The sequence below is a fragment of the Pollachius pollachius genome (assembly GCF_949987615.1).
Source record: "Pollachius pollachius genome assembly, chromosome: 17".
NCBI classification, from domain to species: Eukaryota; Metazoa; Chordata; class Actinopteri; order Gadiformes; family Gadidae; genus Pollachius; species Pollachius pollachius.
Genome location: NC_136950.1, coordinates 3,228,320 through 3,250,788, shown reverse-complemented (window position 1 = coordinate 3,250,788; position 22,469 = coordinate 3,228,320). Strand labels below are relative to the sequence as shown.

Here is a 22,469-nt window from a genome sequence, read left to right as displayed (position 1 = left end):
TTGTGTACAATGCAACTGTTCAAACTCTGGGGAGCTGGAACTGGATGGTGGTGATCTCGTCAAGATCAAAGTTGAGGAGGTGGACTCGTCAGTGTCGGTGGACATCTCCTGGCTTCCTTGAAAGCTAAGGCTCCGTGGCCTCTTTCTTGAAGGAGTCGCCCCCTGCTTCTTTTTGGGGTTGACACATTCTGGACCCTTTTCGTAAGCTGTTTCTTCACAGATTCCTGACAAGACAGACACACAACAGATTGAAATCACTGAAATCATACAAATTTTAAATCACATTAAACAAAGTCGTATCCGGAAATTAAGCCAAACCAGCAGATGCACGTTGCCTAGATTGAACTAGATGAAACACCTCCCATTTGAATTGCCAAATGTTTGCATTTTGACTGCCATGCAGTGGAAAACTATGCTGCATCTTACCCACATGTTGGGATACCTGAATAGGGACTTACCCACTCAGCTCCAGTGGTCGCAGATCTGTCCCGAAGCATTGGGTAGTAGTCAATGAGACGCTTAGACATTACAGTAAGTTCACGGCTGCATGGATACTCGAAGTCATCACCTGCTGCTCTCTTAATAGTATTCATGCTTGTTACTGTATTCCTGATTAATCGACAGCGAAGCTCTTTGGAAAGCATATATTCTGCCTCTTCTCCAGTATGCTGTTTTTCAAAAAAGGTGCTTCTTGCTTGCTCCAATTCTGTGTCTGTGTATACAACATACTGTGGGCTGACAAGCTCTACGATTCTGCTGGCACCATGTTGGGGTCTTGGGCTTGGAGAGCAGAGGGAGGTGGAGGGAGAGGGAAAGGAAACTGAGGGGGTGGGAGTGGGGCTGAAATCACTGGTCCCAGAGGAGGTGCCTGGTGCGCACAAGTCTGATTCCTGACCCTGTATAAAAGAAACATTTATTTAATGGTAATAATATGGCAAAGAACAGTACACTGTGACAACAACCAAACAACAACAAAAAACTCAATTTTTAAAACCATCATTACCATATCTTCATCGTCTCCAAATGGTTCTTCTTCTTAAGAAGTGCTCTGGCCCAGGAAAGAGATCACGCAAGTCCTCCTTAGAGAGGCTGGGCAGCATGTCTGTACTTAAATTAGCAGCTGAAAAACACATTTAACAACAAAGTAAATATTTAGGTAAAAGCAACAAATACATAGTTTATACAGGCAAACTGATTGATATGCTGATGGACATAATCCTTCCATTCGTTATGGTCCATTATGCCGGGAGCCAGCACCCAGCTCTCGCGCTGCACCGATGGTTGATATATTTTTTCCGCAAGCGATTCGGACACATATATCATAATCGTTTTTCATTGATTTTGCGGTGGTCACCAGGGGTGATTCTAGGTTTCATAAACATCCGGGGCTTAGCCCAGAAGGAAAAGAAAATTATCCTTCTGGGCATACAAAAAGATTATTTATTTTTTTGTATGCTTTATTGTGCATGCAAATATTTTCATGCTTTTCCCCAAACATCTAAAGTTCCATTCAAGTTATTTCAGAGTAAAATGAATACAAGTGAGACCGTCTATATATATATATTAGTACTGTCAAGCGATTACAAATATTTTATCGCGATTAATCACATTAATGTCATAGTTAACTCACACATTTCTATTCTAAATAGGCCTATCCCTTGATTTCGTGCTGCTAGCCTTTAGTGAGATCAGAGAGTGTTGAGAAGGACAGTAATAAAATATATTTGGTAAGATGGATATGAGACCTGCAGTGATGTCAACCCGGTCCACTTGACATCGGGTAGGTGCATGACAGTCGTAGGCCTTTATTTGTTTCAATCACTGAACCTTCGAACAAAACTCTTGCTCAGCAAAGATGGGAAATATTATAAAATGTATTATTTAAACCAGTATGAATATTCCTACCGTACGTAGGCCTATACACATTACCAGGCTATTGAATAACGCCTACACACACACACACACACACACACACACACACACACACACACACACACACGGTGGTGGAGTGGTAATCGGGAGAGTCGGGAGAATTTCCGGTGGGCCGTTAATGTTTCGGGGCTGTCGGGCTGATTACTGTGGGATAACAATATTGTGTTTATAGAAGTTCCTTGTAGCGCCGTCCGGCAGCCTGAGCTGTGCGCCCGCAACCTCTCACTCACTCAACAGACGCAACAATCACAAACTGTCAATGTCGCAACCAAGTTGATTTTTTCTAGAGGGGAGTAAATGAGCAGCCCCTCCCGAAGTGGTACAGCCCAGGTGGGCCTTGAACTGCGATTGGTCAGAAAGACGTAACAGCTAATGACAACATTGAACTCTCGTGCAGGCTCGATCAGAGTGACACACAAACACACACACACTTTTAAGGAGTTTTTCACCCGTTCTGTATCCTTGCTTGCCCCAACAAGTTTGTGCGGCGCGCTTGTTGTTTGGTTTCCGGTGTAGCTAGATCCGGTATGGTGTTGTAGTATTTCTAACGTGACTAGTTGTTGCTAGACAGCAGGTGATAAAACTACAACGTTTGCCAAGCCAAAAGAGTGTTAATCGTGCGATAAAAAAATTAACACCATTAAAATTGGTTTGCGTTAACCCCGTTAATAACGTGTTAAACTGACAGCACTAATATATATATATATATATATATATATATATATATATATATATATATATATATGGATGGATGGATGGATGGATGGATAGATAGACCGATCTGACTGGGAATAGGATAGGTTAATTCACTTGAGGTGGTAAACAGTCTGGTTATGTCGTTAAACTGTTTATCTTTCTAGAAGGACTAGGGCCAATTTACCCAAAAATTATATTCGGGGCTAATTAAATAATGTCCGGGGCTTTAGCCCCGAATTAAACAGCCTAGTGACGCCACTGGTGGTCACTAATAGCAATGAATGCCCTTTGAGTCGGTTTTGGTGAAAATAATATTAATAAATATTAATGAATATTCACGACATGCAAATGTCTCACCTCTGATGGCTAACAACACTGTCCATCACTGTAATAAACCCAATTAAACTTTCAAAGACACGGGGGGAGGAGCGCGAGCGCGAGAGAGAGATCGATCTCTAAGCCAAGAAAGAAGAGTTGAGGAAGAAATGTTTGGATTGACCAATCATTCACCGTGACCGCGGCCCGGGCACTCCCGCGACTCCCGTCCGCCACGACTCTCGTCGTGCCCCGGCCGCGGCACCCCGCGGCCTGGGCACCGTGACCTTGGGCATCGCGGGCACTGCGGAACGGGCACCGCGACCGTGGCCACGGCACTCCAGCGTCTCCCGCGACTCCCGCCGTGCCCTGTGAACGAATGAATGAATGGCCCGGGAACCGTGGGCACCGCGTGCACCTTGAGCACGGCCACGGCACTCCCGCTTCTCCGGCCGTGACCCGTGAATGAATGAATGGCCCAGGAACCGCGGGCACCGTGACAGCGGCCCGGGCAACGCGGGCATGAGAGAGATGAGATGATGTAGGTGATCACTCACTTTTAAGTTGGATAACTCAATCACTTTAAGGATAATACAGGCTGGACAGAAAGTTTGTTCTTAAAGCAATGGTTTGAAGTAGTGTCATTGCTCTGTACTGTATTAAATCTCTGGACATTTGTAATTGCTGTGGTTTAAGATTGACAATTAAACAATGAATTCCATTTGATTGTTATCTGTTTTTAATATGTTAAGAGATAAGATGCTTGAAATAAGAAATTCAGATTTTGATTAAGCAGTTTTGTACTTGTCAGTATTGATGTAACACCTTTGGAATAATGATGGGAATAATCTTTGCTAGATTTCAGTTTTTGCAGTGTGATGCTCTTCACACTGAAGTGGCTGCTCTCCCCACTCAAAAAAAAATTGTTCATCGCCCTAAGTGGCGATAGAAGCATTCTGTTTAATCATATTGGATATGATTCCCCATGGAGGCCTTCAAATGCAGGCTTCTAGAGCCAACTTAATGCAGGCTAAATGTGAAACGTTAAGAGAACATCCTGAGCATTAAAATGCTCAATCCGAATTAGCCAAATCAATATAATTACACACAATCATGATGAGATGCAGGGTCATAATTATCATAAAAAAAAATTCCTGGCATTTTTGGGTATTTCTTTAACAACTTTTCAAGTTGTAGTTGTCGATACTAGACACTACATTTTTCCTCTCCTTTTAAATGAACATACATAATGTTAGGTATTTGTTGTACTATATTGGCAGGAAAAATAGCTAAAGTTTGAAAAGTTTTGTCTCTCATTAAATTAGCCAATATTACAGGGCAGTGAGGGCACACAGCACAGTGAAGTATTTATAAGTACAGGTTTTTCTTGACAAGGTCATAATGAAAACGTGTGAGTTACCTCTGCCACCAGGCGGGGTAGCTGAGCTATATTTTCTTCCTTCCCTACTCCCAGAATGCAGTTCGTTGATAGCGGACTGGACCGTTGAACTGGAACTGCATCTGGAAGTGGACGGTGCAAAACAATGGGCGGTACACCAGGTTATATGTGATTGGTTCGCTAATAATGTCCGTCATCTACCAGTACTATGATTCTGAGATTCTTCAGATTGTCGTGCAAAAGCAAACCCTGTTGAAGGCCAACTAAACGTTAAGGCGAGAAAACACCTTCATCTCACATCAGCCGGGGGGAAATTTAACCTTTTGTCTCTAGGATATGAGAACTGTTGGACTCATTTGTAGTCCTCGCCAATAAACTAAGAATGTCAAATTACAAAGTAATGTAAAAAATATATATAAACTGGTTGACCGCCATTAGGATATGTGCAGCCACATAAGCATAACTTATCCATGCAATGACAGAAATGATTGAAACATTTTCACCTTTCCTCACACAACTTTGACAAGTCAAGGAAAAAATATAAAGTCTTAAAACCCTTCTCCTTTCTGGAGGACGTAAGAAAAGATAAACTTAAAAGCATTTGAGGACAACCGGGGAAACTCCTGCCAAAATTTACGTTTGACTCTTTTAAAACAATGCGGAGTAACCGTGCCTTGCCTTACAGCCTCTGCTCTTTAACCCAGAAGAATCAACCTCGGTCTCTGGTTCCCTTCTCATCTCACAGCCGATTGGTTTCATGGTTTTAATTGTATGAGCCTAGCCTATTGGTCGGAGAACAAGTCACAGGCGTCTGACGTTTTTCAGGAACCATTCACAGAGAACCTGTCGCCTCCCCAACATCTCTTGGCCCCGCCCACTCAGCCTGTCCCGCCCCCTTCCAGAGCAGTTCAGGGCAGCAGAGACCCGGTCGGCCTGTCGACACCATGGCGGCCATAAGCAAGTACTTGACAGCGAAAAACTCCTCCATAGCAGGCGGCGCTCTGCTCCTGTTATACATCTTAAAACAAAGAAGACGGGCGAGCCAGCTCAACTGGTATGTAGCTCCGTAGCCTTTGTTCGAATGTCAAGTTTGTCAAACCCAGACGTGTATGTGTGTTAAGGGTCGCCGTATATGATGAGCGATGCTAGCACCACTAGCATAAAGCTTGTGTCTGGGTCAGCCGTGTTCGGCTGAACCACAGGACACTGAGTCCTGTGAAGTTGTGGTCAATGTTAAGTATTAAGTATCAAAAGGCACAACCGAGGACATATGGCATGATTGATTCTTCAGCTTATATCTCCGCTCACATTTGTCACCAATGAATGACAGTCTTTGTTGACAAGCTGCCAGCAGGAGTAGCAAGTTACCTTGACTTGTTGCTAGTGTTGCCAAAGTAAAGTGGTTTTATTTATGTGCAAGTTAGTACATGGGCTTTGCTTGATGCAGCAGTTTGTATTGACACGAGTTGTCTTTCTAAGAACATGTTTATTAACAGTTGGAATAAATAGGCAACGCAGCTGATCTGCTTGGGCTATTCTATTATGATAAATATGTCTGAATAAAATATTCCAATTGTATTCCCACAGCAAAAAGGGCTCAGCATTGGTCCAGAAAAATGACGTAAGCTAAATGTTTTCATATAATTAATCTATAACACTTACTGAGTCTACAGGACTACTCCAAAACAACTTCAACAGAAGAAAGTTTAACCTAAATATTGTTTCTGTTTCTACAGAAAGAGGGCAAAAAAGAACGGGCAGCGGTGGACAAGCTGTTCTTCCTCCGAATCTACCGCATCCTTCGGATCATGACCCCTCGCTTTTTATGCATGGAGGTAGGAATGATTTCCCATTTTCAGCTCCTGGCTCTTCCCCTCAATTCACTTGTAGTTCAACCTATGGTCAAACAGAAGAAAGGCTTATTCACCAAATGATATCTTCTTAATAGTGTATTAATGACACGTATTTGCAGACTTATCTTACAGGAACTAACAGGGTCAAAGCATCGTAATCTTCACGTGCAGGGAGTGACCTTGACCGAGCACCAAAGCAGGCAAATCAAGATGGCCTTTGTACTGCCTTCCCTTGTTAAATATCCAGAAGCCGGTAATGCAAGACAGAATGCTGTAACAGGCAACGTAGAGGGTCAACCAGGCTTGTGTTGTAAAGCGACCAATTGGTAAAGCTGAATGGAGGGGCAATTAATGTCTTATGTATGTGCAATAACCCATCTAGACCTGTTCCTCTTCCCAATACAATAATAAAACATTTCCCCTAGTGGCAATTTAGTCAGGGAGTAAGTTGACCATTGCCATAAGGAGTAGGTAATGCCTAGGGTTGCAAAGGGGTGGACAATTTCCGGTAAATTTCCGGAAACTTTCCGGTATATAACCATGGGAAGTTAACCTTGGGAATTTTGGAAATATTAAAAATCTTCACAAGCGTATTAAAATGGGAATTAATGGGAATTAACTAGGAATTTAGGGTAATTTAATCAAACTATCATATCCAAGCATATATATATATATATATATATATATATATATATATATATATATATATATATATATATATATATATATATATATATATATATATATATATATATATGCACAGTGCATGTAGGGGGCGTGGTCTCAATAGCCCTGCAGCAAGCAGTGTGCTAGCGTGGTGAAGTTTACTTGCATGAAATCTGGTTGTGTTAGTCAAGATAATGCTAAAATATATATTTCCCCAACTATATTTAAGTCCCCTGTTAAGAGCCAACCTTCAATTTTGTAAATATACATTTATTCCTATAAATTCCCTTTAATTCACATAATTTCCCGTTAATTCCCATGGAAAGTTTCCAACTTTGAAAATTCACGGAATTTTGCAACCCTAGTAATGCCACTTTTCCCCCTAACAAGTATGAATAAGAATCAAACAATATCAGTTCCTAACCTAGGGGTGGACGAGAATTCAATATTAATAACAATCATGATAAAATCTGCCGCGATACCCTGAATAATTTTTTTAATACATTTTGAATCTATCGTTTGTGATCGACCACTGACTCGGTGCAGTACCCTGAGTTAGTGCCATGTGTTCAAGCACTATACAACAAGCCGTGTTGGAGTTTGATGACGTACATGCCAGTACAGAACGCCGCTCAGGGGATTCTGTCATCATTACTCTCCGGAGTAATGATGTTCACAAAGATGGCATCATTGTTGTTTTATCTATTTTATGTTTAATTTGATCAAATAAAACATCTTTATATTTTAATCCTAATAAAAAAAGTTGAAAGAATGATCATTGACAAACTAAATGTAGGTGTACTGTATTTTGGCCTCAGTCAGCTCCAAAAAATAGTCTTCTATTAGACTATTTGACTGATATCGTAATAATTAACGTATCAGCTGATATGAAAAGGCATATCGTGATGTTGATTTTGGCCATATCATCCAGCCTTAACCTAACCAATATATTGCAGGTATAGTAAGGACCAATCATTAGAAAGCCCCTTGATATGCTTGATATAATTTTGCATCATATCCTACTGAGACAATGTGCTATTTTATCCTCCCTGTTCATCACCTTCCTCACCCTTTCCACATTGCTGTGATTCCTCCCTGGCAGACGGGCTACATGGTCCTCATCGCGGTCATGTTGGTGACCAGAACCTACTGTGACGTGTGGATGATTCAGAATGGGACCATGATTGAGAGGTTAGTAGCACCACTGTGTTGACAGCGTGTGATTAGTGGAGTTTTCTTTTGTTTGGGTCCAATATGTTTTGATCCAAGGAGCAAGCCATTGACCTACATATCTTTTTCAATAGTATGAATCGGTGTAATTTGAAGCATCTCTTTTGTGTGTGTGTCTGTCTTTGTATGTGTGCGCGCTTGCGTTCAACGAGACTGTGAGGGCCAAACAGTATCTCTAGCTCTTGTTCTTGTGTTGTGATTCTCCACAGCGGTATCATTAACAGAGATAGCCGACTGTTCAAGCAGCACTATTATCCCTACATTGCCGTCATCCCTGTGGTAACGGCTTTTTACCCTGCTCTTTGGTAGAAGACGTGTTTGTGTGGGGGTGGGGGTGCATCAATATCGAACGCTTGTTTGTTTGCTGCTTTGTCTATACTCCCTTTAACAACAACTCTGGGCTGTGTTGGCCCCAGGCAGGGGTGTTGTATACAAGGGTGTGCAATGAGGGAATCCTACTCAATCTACTTTTTCCTCACACTCCAATATCCATTTGTTCGGTTGCTGTTTGAATGTACCGGTCATGCTGACGGAGGAAATTTGCCTAAAGGTAGACGCACACACATGGGGGTTAATCTACCCATTTGCAAAGTAAGTGACAAACAAAGTGAACTGTTACTATGCAAGCAATGGGTGACTGGATGGTTGACAGTAACTGACTCAGTCAGAGCACTGTATAAAGACACATTAACATCCTATGGCATGACTTTCTTCAGCTCCAAATCCTGTTTGCAACCGATGAAATGAATTATTAAGCAAAGTACTGCCACAGATCAAGTGGGCTTGGTAACACTGCCACATCACACTAACAAGCCACCCCATTTCACTTTAAGAGTTTCTGATATCCATATCTAGAGGACATCCTGAAACACAATGAGATTCACATGTTGTATACATGGAGTGGGATTCCCTGATCGAGAACCGGTCAGGGCTTCTCTGGTGCTGTGTATGATCCCAGTACAAGGACAGGTCCAGGTCTACAGGGATTTACCTAAGCTACAGCAGCATTGATGATATGCTTGTGTAGCTCCATGGTTTTCAGACTTGCTTTACGTGTGTTGTGCTGATCCATTGTGCGTGTTGTGGTTCACAGTGCAATTATCGGTCGCTCAGCTAAAGATTTCAAGACCTACTTGATGGGCTTCTTGAAATTCATTCCAGCTGTAAGTTTATTTCCCCTCTTTGTTTACCCCATGGTGGCCTCCTGTTGTCCCACAGGCCGTTCTCTAATAAAAACAATTAGACCATTTATTTTCACCAAGAATTAACAGAGAACACCTGATTTGTAAAAATAATAATAATATATATATATATTATATATATTATATAATCCCTAAGCTATACTGCCATAATAACGTTTCAGCATTATTTTATTATAATTAATGAGCCAATGATTTTTGCATTGTTATGTGTTTGTCTGAGTGGTATAATTATAATTGACTTGAAATTCTACCCTGCATGAATATGCTTACATTGGTAGATGCAAAAAATAGTGTGCGTGTCTGAGTGTTTGTGTCATATTGTGTGTTTTTAAATGTAAATTTCATGTTTCCCAGATTGCCTTGGTGAACAACCTACTGAAGCTGGGCATTAACGAACTCAAGCTGCGGTTCCGTGAGAGGCTAACCCAGTACCTCTACGACCAGTACCTCCAGTGAGTTACGGTCATCACACTCTCTTGGACCACTGATGTCAGTCTTTGGCGCTCAAAGCTGTCTGGGTTCCAACCCAGGATTCTATGTTCTTTGGCCTCTCTGTGATTGGCCAAAGTCACAGAGAGCCCGGCTCCTGCTCTTCTGTTCTCTGTGGGGTCTATACTTACACCAGTGCTTCTACAGGGGCTACACGTACTACAAGATGGGCAACCTGGACAACAGGATCTCAAACCCGGACCAGCTACTGACACAGGACGTGGAGAAGTTTTGCAACAGCGTGGTGGACCTCTACTCCAACCTCAGCAAGGTAGCATATGCAGGCCTCAACGCTGACATTTCTGACTTTGAGCACTTTGCGCTTAATTTAACATTTAAAAATAAATAAAAATCATAATAAATATAACCGCAAGCGGTGATTAACGGGGTCCGAGCAAAATTAAAAGTCAAGAACACACTAATGGAAGATATTTAAATGTGACATTTTATTATGAAGGAAAGATGTTAATGAAGATGTTCCACTTAATGCAATACTGTGCCTTGGCTTTCAGGTGAGCTACAAAGCAATGGCCGAATGTCATGTTCAGCTTGTTCATAATGCTATAATCGGGATTCGAACTCTCAACCTAAGGATCACCTTTACAAGGCATTATCCCATTGCGCCACTGATAACCCTGAACTGCAGCCTCATTCACATGGTCAAAATGTCTATTGATAAACATACAACATCCAGAAAACTCCAAGCACACAATTCTCAAGTGAATTAAGGGCTTTCTTAAAAGCATATACCTGAATAATCTTTGAAATTCTTGGGAAATTAAACCTTTGTAGTCAAGAACACTAACGGAAGAAATATAAATATGACAGTTAATTATGAAGAAAAATGGTTAACGAAGAAGTTCCCCTTAATGCCATGCTATGTCTTGGCAGACCGATTCTTGGAAACTAATGAGCCGGAATGTTGATTGCCTGATGAATTTCAGGTGCTGTTCAATGTTGTGTTTCTTAAATGAGTGGCAATGACAGAATGTCATGCTCAGCTTGTTCATAATGCTCTAATCAGGATTCGAACTCTCAACCTAAGGATCACCAGTACACATTATCCCGTTGAGCCACTGACATTCCTGAACTGCATGAAGCCTCATTCACATGGTGAAAATGTCGATTGATAAGCACACAACATCAACAAAACTCCAAGCACACATTTCACCAGAGAATTAAGGGCTTTCTTAAAAGAGTACAGATCTGAACATTTGCATTGTTAATGGTATCCACCTAATGATAGCCGTATGGTAGTTATACAATAACAAAATGGTCATATAGGCAAAATGGGTTGAGACTGTGGCAATTTGGCTTTTCTATGGAATTGTGGGAAAAGTAAACATTTTTAGAGTAGAAGACCAGGGTGAAAAAGATGCATCTGATTTAGAGATGCAGCAAGAATTTTGAGTCCAGGTCAATCTCGTAAGGAGAAATAAGGCTAGTTCATAATTTTTTAAATAGCGCCACCTTTGGGTGCAGTACCACAATTTGGGTTTATTAGTAGTGGGGGGTATTGGTATCCACCTAATAGTAGTTGTATGTTTTTTTATAAAATAACAAAATGGTCATATAAGAAAAATGGACTAACTGCTCCAACTTTATTGGCCAATATTTCTCAAATGGAACTAAGTAAAACAAATTCTGTTCGATGATTTTTGTGAGGCTTGGTCTATTCTATGTGGCGATTTTGGTGAATTTTTGATTATTTTTGTAGCCTGTGAATCTTTTTATCATGTTTAACTTTAATATGAAATTGTGGGAAAAGTATACATTTTTAGGGTTTTATAAATGCGTCTGATTCTAGAGATTATTTTCTGAAAGAATTTTGAGTCCAGGTCAACCTGGTGAGGAGAAATAAGCATAATTCTTGATTTTTTTTACAATAGCGTCACCTTTGGGTGCAGTACCACAAATTTGGGTTCATGGGTAGAGGGGGTTATCGGTAACCATACCTTCGCTGCTCGGACCCCTAATAATATCAGTCTACAAAAGAAGGCGCACAACTAAATAACATGAGCGCAGTCAAAATAATACAAGTTTATATCACCCTTATAATAAAGAACTATTATATTTAGCTGGCATTTCTCTCAAGTGATTGAACAATAGAGATGCTAATAAAAATAAAGCATAACTCTATCAGTGCACATCATCGTTCACAGCCATATCTTTCGTTGAGAAGTTTTTGCAGTAATTATTCTTCTGTTTGTTTAGTCAAATGACCTTAAACACACAAAGCCACAACGCAACAAAAACACAACAAATATTTACCACAGGATTCCTCAATAGATTGAAGAAATTGTGGGTGTTGTCCTTTCAAATAATTGATCACGTGTTTGTAACATGTGGACTTTGTGCCTCACTTTGCAGCCCCTCCTGGACATCGGATTGTACATCTTCAAGCTGACCAGTGCCATAGGCGCCCAGGTGAAGCCCCATGGCGTCATCCGTTTGTGCGCTACGAGCCATGCACTCCTGTCCAGGCGGGCCTGACTGCATGTCTCTGTGCTTGTGGTCCCCAGGGTCCCACCATCATGATGGCCTACCTGATCATCTCGGGTCTGTTCCTGACCAGGCTGAGGAGGCCCATCGCCAAGATGACCGTCACAGAGCAGCGCTTCGAGGGAGAGTACCGCTACGTCAACTCCCGCCTCATCACCAACAGGTCCACGACCTCTCCCCGCATTCACACGCACACACGCACTCACATACTGTCCTTCAAGGAGACATAAAACCGAGGTCCTGAGTAGGGGATTCTCCTGTGTCCTGGCTAAAACTACCCAACCAGGCTCATTCGATCTGGCCCCCTAATCGTCCCCCTGTATAATTGGCTGACTCATTAATTCCCTCACGCTCCACCTCAAGCTGGAGTGTGGTGAGCGTTCTGGCGCCGATTGGCTGCGGTGCATCACCCAAGTGGGTTCACATTGGTGGTGGTTAGTGAGGTCCCCCCTTCACTGTAAAGCGTCTTTGAGTGTCCAGACAAAAGCGCTATATAAATTCAATCAATTATTATCATTATTATACACACCCTCACACAAACATGGCCATCTCAACCGTTTTTTTTATCTTCTGTCATTCCAACCACTTGGTGTGGTTTTGTACTCCTCAGTGAGGAGATTGCCTTCTATAATGGGAACCTGAGGGAAAAGCAGACCATTCACTCTACGTTCCAGAAACTGGTGGGTTCATCTTTGTATTATAGTCGTAATATTCCCTGCACTTTTTAGGTTTTCTTCCAGGTTGAATTGATATTAAAAGACAGGAAATGTCTCTAGGTGGACCATCTCCATAAGTTCATCTTCTTCCGCTTCTCCATGGGCTTTGTGGACAGCGTCATCGCTAAATGTAAGTGAATTGTAGCCATTCCCCCTGACCAGGGACTTTCATATTGCTGCCGGTGGGGGACAACGCAATGACGTGGCCTCCTCTTCGCTGTCTCATTGCAGATATAGCCACAGGGGTGGGCTACCTGGTGGTCAGCAGACCCTTCCTGGATCTGTCGCACCCCAGGCACCTGCACACCAGCCAGTCTGAACTGATGGAGGCATGAACGTTTTGGGTCTTATTTCAGTATTGGTTTTCCAACTTTCCAATTGCATGTACTGAGTCCTGTGTTGTGTGCCGCAGGACTACTACCAAAGTGGGAGGATGCTTCTGAGGTTGTCCCAGGCCCTAGGCAGGATCGTCCTAGCCGGCCGAGACATGACGCGTCTTTCTGGGTGAGCACCCCCACCCCGACCACCACCTGCCTCCTGCAACCTGTTCTCAAGTAGAAGCCTCCTGTATGGATGGGCAAACACAGATAACTACCCATGTTTGTTCTATGCAAATTAACAAACATTCCTAAACCTTGGAACAAACATCTTAAAGGTTTAGCAGTGTTTCCCCTAGGATGGAGTTGCAGCAGCTGAGGTGAAATGTTACTTTTTCCGCTCGCAATTGTTTTTGTGTGCTCGCAAAGCGTACCATGCAGGGAGGTTTCTATGTGTCTGCCAGCACCAGGAGGGTGTACATACAGTACATTGTTGCACAGTAATGAGCAGGGGAAATATGGAGAGATTGAACATAATTCAAGTATAATCTTTCAAACAATTATTTACATTTATTTAACAAACATCACATAACACAAATACTACAACAATCGAAAAGGTCTGGGCCTCCAACCAATGCATCTTCCCACTCCCTCCCCTCTCCCCATCACAAAGGTTGTAGTAGGACCATAAAGAGGCCATGCCTCTATTGAACAAGTTTTGGGGCTGTAGAGTCAATAATGGCGACACTACTGAAATTGTTGCTTAAAAAAAATGTATACTGACATTTTTGCTAAAACGAAATTCCTTAAAGAAGTAGAGATATATTTTTCAAAATTAAAGGTTGCAGTACGACCATAAAGGGCCCATGCCTATATGGAAAACGTTTTGGGGCTCTAGAGTAAACAATGGCAACGCTATTGAAATTGTTCCTAAATAAAAAATCCTCAAAAATGAGATGAGATATATTTTTCAAAACTGAAGATTTTAGTAGGACCATAAAGAGGCCATGCCTCTATGGAACGAGTTTTGGGGCTCTAGAGTCAATAATGATGACGCTATTGAAATTGTTGCTAAATAGAAAATCCGCAAAAATAAGAAGAGATATATTTTTCAAAACTAAAGGTTGTAGTATGACCATAAAAAGGCTATACCTCTATGGAACACGTTTTGGGGCTCTAGAGTCAATAATGGCGACGCTATTGAAATTTTACCATTGTGGTCGTTTTCAGTTTTGCAATTTGCAGATGGTCCCTAAACTCGCGGCTGAAAGCCGACAGCTCATAGAAGCCAATGCATTTCACCGTTCGCTAAAGACGGCTCGTTTGGATGAAAACGATGTTGTAGCTGGTTCTCTAGGTTACTTCATTTAGCTAGAGGTGTCATTTGTGTCGCAACAATGTTTCACTGATGATCTATTGAACCGCAAACTCCGAATCTGCCAATTTCTTTCCAACTTGACGCAAGTCACGGAAGTTCCTCTCCGTTTATAGCTATGCTTTACTCACAGGTGTGTGAATTGACCTGGTTATGAAGCGTCGGTAGCGCAAAATAATATAACATTTGTTTTTTAAAGAGATAAGACGGAGCTCTCCTCTCCTTTTATATGCTTTACTCACAAGTGTGTGAATTGACCTGGATATGAAGCGCATATCCAGCGTCCGTAGCGCACGGAATGTTATATTATTTTGCGCAACGCAAATACCTATATCATTCGTATTTTAAAGAGATAAGCTGAAGCTCTCCTCTCTTGTTAAAAAAAAGAAATTCAGCAGCGGCGGTCATATTTCAGCACCTAGCATGGTGCATATAGGGGAAACACTGGGTTTAGTGAGGAATATACGTCCAATTAATTAACATGTTTTTTAGTAAGTAAACTGCCAAATCACTATAACATTCTTAAGCCCCTCGTCATAAGAGGGGTTTAGCCGTTCCTCCCGCCGATTTCAAAGATGTCTTAAGGGATTTTAATACATGAGAAAGCAGTCATGTGACACACCACTAGAAAGATTAGTGTCAACTTTTACTCTACCATAACCATTGTTAGCTAACTGACAATACCAACCCCAAGCAAAATAAGATTCATGCAACAATAAGAGTAATGTATTTCATAACTATCATACTTATGCGCACATGCACATTAATAGCGATCTTTTTTCTAACCCTTGAACTACACAATATCATATGAAACCTAAGATTCTACTTATTCCAACAGTTGAAACCATACCACTCTGTGACTAAAACTCGCTGAACTAGAGGCAAAAAACAAACAAGAACAAAATTATCATTTTCTTTTTTTAAGCTAAATATATCCTTCTTACAATTTATATGACTAATAATGTCGCATAAAACCACCAAACACAGGTAATCTAATGTCCGGGCACCATTTTGCAACTAAACATGGTGTTAACAACAAATACCTATTCCATTGGAAATAGGTATATTGCCCTCAATCAGAACACATGTCCTACATCGCCATCTGGTGGACGTATGGGGTAATAGCGGTTATTTGGCTTGGTGTCATTTAATATATTTTTGCCCTGATCTTTTAATAATCAAATGTCAAAATTGTACAACTGGTCCCCAAGATATCTACCGGTTTATGTCTCATCAAGTTTATATTGTCAAATTTGCATTGGATTTATGTTTAAATTTGGAGAGTTCGCCTAAATCTACCCTTACTAAATCCTCTATCTTTGCTGTACTTCATTACTTTACTTAATACTTTATTGGCATCATATATTGACCCAGGTACTCATAATATCTTATGATAAAGCACTTAGGGCGACCAACTGATAATACAGTAGGTGAAATTCACTCTAGTCTAAATAATGAAAATTATTTCAGACTAAAAATAAAACCTTCCACCTATGCTGGGTTCTTGCTCAGTTAGAATACAGTTCAGTTATGTTTATTAGTTGTGTTTTATTTTTTGCTCACCAAGATGACCATTTTTCTGTTAGTTTTTATTTAATGTTTAAAGTTTTTGAACCGGGGAAATAATCTGTAAAATACTAGGGCCACTTCAGGGTTTCCAGAGTTTTGATTGGCTGTGCCCCCTTGCTCGAGCGAGTGACGTTCCTACACAACAGCCCTCACGCCACACCCAAATGTGACCTATTTTCCACAAGTACGAAAGTTTGAAACGTTTTCTAAAACTGAATATAGCTGTGCATCAACTTTTAAGAGTAGGTTATGGTTGGTTAATTTCTGCTATTCGCTTAAAGCTGTTTCATTACAACATTTAATATTTGTTCAGCCTAACTTCGAGTAGTGACCACTTTCAAACATCTGTAGATACTCTCACAGTATTTCACAGTATTACAATCTTTTGCTTAGATCTTGGTGGTGTTGCCATTTTTCTGCTATTAGAATCAGAAGCAGTCTAATTAATTTGATGGAAAGATCCTTTAGGATTAAGGTCAGAATGAACACGTCTCAGTGGAGAATGAGGCCTGGCTAACAGTCAGTGTAACTGTTCTCCAGGTGTCAGTGGAGAATGAGGCCTGGCTAACAGTCAGTGTAACTGTTCTCCAGGTGTCAGTGGAGAATGAGGCCTGGCTAACAGTCAGTGTAAGTGTTCTCCAGGTGTCAGTGGAGAATGAGGCCTGGCTAACAGTCAGTGTATCTGTTCTCCAGTGTCAGTGGAGAATGAGGCCTTGCTAACAGTCAGTGTAAGTGTTCTCCAGGTGTCAGTGGAGAATGAGGCCTTGCTAACAGTCAGTGTAACTGTTCTTCCAGGTTCACGTCTCGCATCGCTGAGCTGATGAAAGTGTTGAAGGAGCTCAACGCGGGCAAATACGAGCGTACAATGGTCACCCAGCAGGAGAAAGGTATGTCTCCATGTATACCGGATACTACAACAATTTATCATATAAAATGACAGCTTACAGGGCTCCAGACTAACTTTATGCATTGGTTGCACTGGTGCGCCAAACTTTTTTTTTTTAGGTGCACCAGCACAAAATTTAGGTGCACCAAATATTCCATTGCGTCGCCTTTAACACCATAAGGTCACCTTTTATGGCCCTCCATAACTTTCATATAATGTGAAGGATTTTTGAACAAGAATAATGGTGCGTTCCAGGCAACCCGTAACCCGTGTTTTCACAACCTTCTACCCGTGAAAATGCCCTGGAACGGCACACAAACCCGCAACTCACTACCCGTGAACTCGTACCAGGCCGATTCACTCCCAGTTCCAGCTCATAACTTACGGGCTGAAAAGTGTCCCTGGAACGCAGCATGAGGTGTAGAGAAATGCTTGTCTTTATTTGAAGCACAATTATATATAAAAATAAAAATAAAGTGTTGCAAGTTTTTCACTGAGCTGAAATGGAACATTTAAACTAAAAAATTAAGCAAAATAAAACATTTCCAAATAAAAGGGCTTGTGTAGGTAGTTCAGACTCTCTGAATAACTACTCTCAGTAGTAGGGCAGCTTGGAACAGTAGGCTTAGTTCTTTTTAATGAAAAAACATTCTATGTTTTTACCTTGCTTAATTTTCCCCCTCTTTTGTCGCGTTTATTTTCTTTATTCGTTTCAGTTACTCTGGTGCTCACATCGTTCGCCATTTTTAAAAAAAACACAAGCAGTGAACAGGACCAGAGCCAATCAGAGGCAAAGAACCGACCGAGCTCTTTCTCTTATTGGTTTAGACCACGATATGATCCTACCATGAGTAGGGATGGGGATCATTAATATTTATTGATATCGATACCATTTTTGATACTCCTTAACAATCCGATTCTTTATCGATACCACTATCGATACTTTTCTATTAATTGGTGGAAATACGAAGCGTTTTTAGTGATGAGGAAAATATTTAGGAAATAAATAATTGCATTTTAAATTAAATATGTAATTCTTAATAAATATTGACATCAGTAGTTTTAGTTATATAAAATAAAATGATTAGAGCACTATACAACTGTATTAGTAATACAGAAACCTGAGTAATACAGTATTACCATGTTTCTCACCAAAAACTCAATTTACCGTTTCTTTATGTTACATTTGAACGCATCATGATAACCTGACAGTCGTTTTACTGAGCCAACCTCAGCACATCATCACGCAGCACATCTGAAATTTATTTACTTTTTAAGATAACTAGCTTGTATGCTGCTGATTACAACACCGATTTCACAATTGGATTACTATTTTTAACTGACGGGACTAGCGACAATGTCTGTGTGTGCGATTACCACTCGTAGTTTGAGTGGATGATTAAGACGGGCCCGTCTGTGGTGCTCGGAGACAGTCGAAGGTACTGCATTTGGTCTTTATTTGATGGACAATGCTAATGTGCTTGGCCATTGAGGTTGTGTTCCCCCCTATACGCCCGTTCAGCCATCCTCGTGAGCAAAGTTAACTGCCAGACTTCACTTGTTTTACTTGTAATACCTGTTTGCTTACAATTCCATTCAAAAACATTGGTGGCCACGCTGCAGTGATTGGATTGATTTGATTTAAATGCCGTGACACGACTCGAGGGACACAACATTACGTTACAGGACTATAAGACAAAAAAAATAATAAATGAATGACGGGACTCTATGATTTTCGGGTTTTGAAAAAAGTGGAACCAGGTCCTTGATAGAACCGGGTTACGATTCCCCATCCCTAACCATGAGTGTGAGTTTGATTACAGGAGAACATAGAGAGATGATGCGATTGCGAAGGAAATTTATTTTTTCACCCGGGCACAGTCAGGTGCACCAGTGCGACCTATAAAAAATATTAGTCGCACCCTTAAATATTTTTGTCGCATGTGCGACCAAATTGGGCGCACTCTGGAGCCCTGGCTTATCAGCATATCTGTTCGTTGAAAGATTTTTTGAATATCTAAATATTTTAGGAATAGGTTATAACTTTTTGGTATCATAACCTGATGAAATGCTTCATTGTTCTGAACCTTGGTTGTACTGCTTGATTTATTTTATCAAGAAGCATATCAGGATGTACATCGATTATCATACCAAATTTCCTGTAATATCATTAATTGTTCTCATTAATATCTGGGCTATCTATCATGGTCCTGCATTAAACTGAACTGATTAGTCTTTTGCTTGTGTCCATTCCTCGCCAGAACCCGGGTCTGTGTTGGAGAAACTAGCCCTGGTTCCCGGAAGTGGCCGGGTCATCAACGCAGACCACATCATCAAGTAAGACCAGCCCAAAACAAGCAGTCCTTACAAAAACAAAACCAAGCTCTAATGCCATGACCCAGGATGCCTTCCTCTTTAGGTTTGACCACACACCCCTGGCAACGCCCAATGGAGAGATCCTGATCAAGGACCTGTCGTTTGAGGTAAGTCCTCTCCGCTGGGCTCGTCATACTAGAGTGGCAGCTTCCATGTCTGAGCATTTCATCCTTTCTTAAAGCGTTTGAGGAGCAGAACTGCGCACAATTGCAAGCATGCCAAATAACCGTTAAACCGACACGTTGTTGTTGTTGCAGTCATCAGTCAAAGAACTCAAATGGTCTGTACATCTGTTTAGATTGTCGAGAACCATGGTGTTTGAGCTTCTTAGTTCCTTCATTATTGACCTGAGGTTCCCATGTCTCCATCTCCCATTTCTCATTCCCATGGTTTTGTTTGTAATTCTTCATTTTGAAGGTGATGTCTGGTGCCAACGTGTTGGTGTGTGGTCCCAACGGCTGTGGCAAGAGCTCCTTATTCAGAGTCTTGGGAGGGGTGAGATTTACTGCCCCAAGCCTGGGGCTTTACTATTGCTCGATGCAACCAGAAAAACGGTCCCCTTCCTCATATTACCCATGTAGAGCAATGCAATGTGTGGTATGTCTGCTTGTGTGTGCCTCAGCTTTGGCCTCTGTTTGGGGGAGAGCTGACCAAACCAGAGAGAGGGAAGCTCTTCTATGTTCCCCAGGTAAAACCATCCCTTCCCTTTTCTCCTCTGTGGTCATTCTTAAGCTGACAAAAGAAACCTAATGTGTGTGTGTGTGTGTGTGTGTGTGTGTGTGTGTGTGTGTGTGTGTGTGTGTGTGTGTGTGTGTGTGTGTGTGTGTGTGTGTGTGTGTGTGTGTGTGTTGCGTAGAGGCCTTATATGACGCTTGGCTCTCTGAGGGACCAGGTCATCTACCCAGACACGTTCGAAGAACAAAACCGTAAAGGCATCTCTGACCAGGTAGGACTCACAAAATGTGGTCACATGATCACGGGTTTGACTGGGAGACCCTCCTCATGGGTTGGACTGGGAGACCCTACTGGTAAGTTTGACTAAATCCCTACTCGCTGGGTCCCTGCAGGTGCTGAAGGAGTACCTGGACAACGTGCAGCTGGGCCACATCCTGGAGCGGGAGGGGAGCTGGGACATGGTGCAGGACTGGATGGACGTGCTGAGCGGAGGGGAGAAGCAGAGGATGGCTGTAAGCACCCCATAGACATGGGGTTGGGGGGGAGAGAGAAAATGGAATAAGACGTGTGTGTGTGTGTGTGTGTGTGTGTGTGTGTGTGTGTGTGTGTGTGTGTGTGTGTGTGTGTGTGGTGGAACTTTATGCCGCTTTACACATCTCTAAACAATAAACCTCCCAGAATAAATTGAATATAGCCTTCTAACTTTGGTGGGCACACCTAAGTGAGACTGTTGTTTGTTTCCCAGATGGCTCGATTGTTCTACCACAAGCCCCAGTTTGCCATTCTGGATGAGTGCACGAGTGCCGTGAGCGTGGACGTGGAGGACTTCATCTATAGCCACTGCCGGACGGTAAGGACCTCTGATGGGAGGCCCTAACAAAATAATGTAAAAATAACTGTTTTCAGTTAGGAATTATTTAGATTTGAGTATTGACTTAACTATTTAAGCCGAAAGTTGTTTGGCTTGTGAAGGTTTATCCTTTTTAAGATGTTTATTCATTCATTCATTTTGGACCAACAGGTTGGCATCACCCTATTCACTGTGTCACACAGAAAGTCCCTCTGGAAGCACCACAAGGTAAGCCTGCTTCGTCATCAGGCGAAATTTATTAATGGGCTTTAACCCGTAAAGTGGAATAGGTCTTAAGACTACTATATTCTGGTGTAGCTGGCGTGTTGAGAAGAGCCTGATGGAACCTTGTGTTGTTTTGTCTTCAGTTCTACCTGCATATGGACGGGAGAGGGAACTACGAGTTCAAGCCCATTACAGAGGAGACAGTGGAGTTCGGCTCCTAGTCCTGTCCCCAGACGGGGCCGCTAGCCCAGAGACCAGGATCACCCCGGGCACAGAACCCAGTCCACTAACTGTATCTGAAGATAGAACGTTGTCCACTAAAACTTAGACACAATCTTCTTTTTAATCAAACCTAACTCATTTGTTTTGTTTTTGTTTTTTCGAGTTATTTAAAATTGAAAAATCTGTTGTTGAGTAATTTAAGCCCCTTTGAGAAGGGTCACATTTTGTAGAGATGAAGTTAAAATAATGTGCCTGTTAACTGGGTGAGCGGTGCGGGGCTGGTACAGAAGATGTGGTGGGAGGCAGTGAGCGTAGGGCCAGTCCTCACAGAGGAATGTGATATAAAAGTGAGTTTTTTTATGAATGGTAATGCTGCTCTAATCAAAGTCCCTCAGAGCTGAGGGGCTCCTAATGGGTGTATTTTGTGTCTTCTTTAATCTAGGATCAATGAAATGTTAAATGGGAATCTGGGTTATGTGTAGATGCAGAGATGTTTGAAGGTCCTGGTAGGTTTTAGAGGAGGAGGCCTATGACGATATGCAGATGATGCCATACGCCTTTTACCCCCCACCCTTCCTTTATGTACCTCCATTTGTCACTGTAAGGTAACACTATTATTGGTCCTTTTTTAATGCAAGGAAGTCTCTGTATAAATTGTATATGGACGTTAACTGTATTAAAACACAAGGCGCAGGGACCTGAAATAAAATTATTGACAAGAAATTACAACAATCATGGCCTTCTTCTGTTGTCATGCGGCCGGTCGATCATTGGCGATGTGTTCGCTGGGTGTGGTGGCAAATGATCCACGTGTTCGGGAAGCAGATCTCCGGACACTTGGTATCTAGACATCTTTGTGGGGAAAGGGTCAGGACTAAATAACGATGAACATTAGACCCCGTAAAGACTGATGTCATTATATGTCTCTTTTGAAGAACTTCTCAGATTTATCTGAAGTATTACTTCCAATGAAA

General features: G+C 41.7%; 1 protein-coding gene across 1 annotated transcript; it reads left to right on the top strand.

Annotated features, from left to right (window-relative positions):
* The first annotated feature begins 5,270 nt into the window (after positions 1-5,270).
* LOC307089065 (ATP-binding cassette sub-family D member 3-like) lies at positions 5,271-22,209 on the top strand. The gene is made up of 23 exons (XM_079755157.1): positions 5,271-5,396; positions 5,930-5,963; positions 6,079-6,177; positions 7,964-8,052; positions 9,185-9,254; positions 9,648-9,745; positions 9,930-10,053; positions 12,153-12,209; positions 12,305-12,447; positions 12,895-12,964; positions 13,061-13,130; positions 13,232-13,329; positions 13,413-13,504; positions 17,057-17,148; positions 19,409-19,484; positions 19,567-19,630; positions 19,941-20,018; positions 20,146-20,211; positions 20,380-20,469; positions 20,591-20,710; positions 20,944-21,048; positions 21,220-21,276; positions 21,417-22,209. The coding sequence occupies exons 1-23, from the start codon at positions 5,287-5,289 to the stop codon at positions 21,492-21,494; spliced, it is 1,980 nt and encodes a 659-aa protein (XP_079611283.1). The 5' UTR covers positions 5,271-5,286; the 3' UTR covers positions 21,495-22,209.
* Positions 22,210-22,469: the final 260 nt, after the last annotated feature.

Coding starts and splice junctions, on each gene's coding strand:
- LOC307089065 (XM_079755157.1), top strand. CDS start 5,287: ATGGCGGCCATAAGCAAGTACTTGACAGCGAAAAACTCCTCCATAGCA. Junction 8,053..9,184: donor AATGGGACCATGATTGAGAG/GTTAGTAGCACC, acceptor TGTGGTTCACAG/TGCAATTATCGGTCGCTCAG. Junction 12,965..13,060: donor ACTCTACGTTCCAGAAACTG/GTGGGTTCATCT, acceptor AAATGTCTCTAG/GTGGACCATCTCCATAAGTT.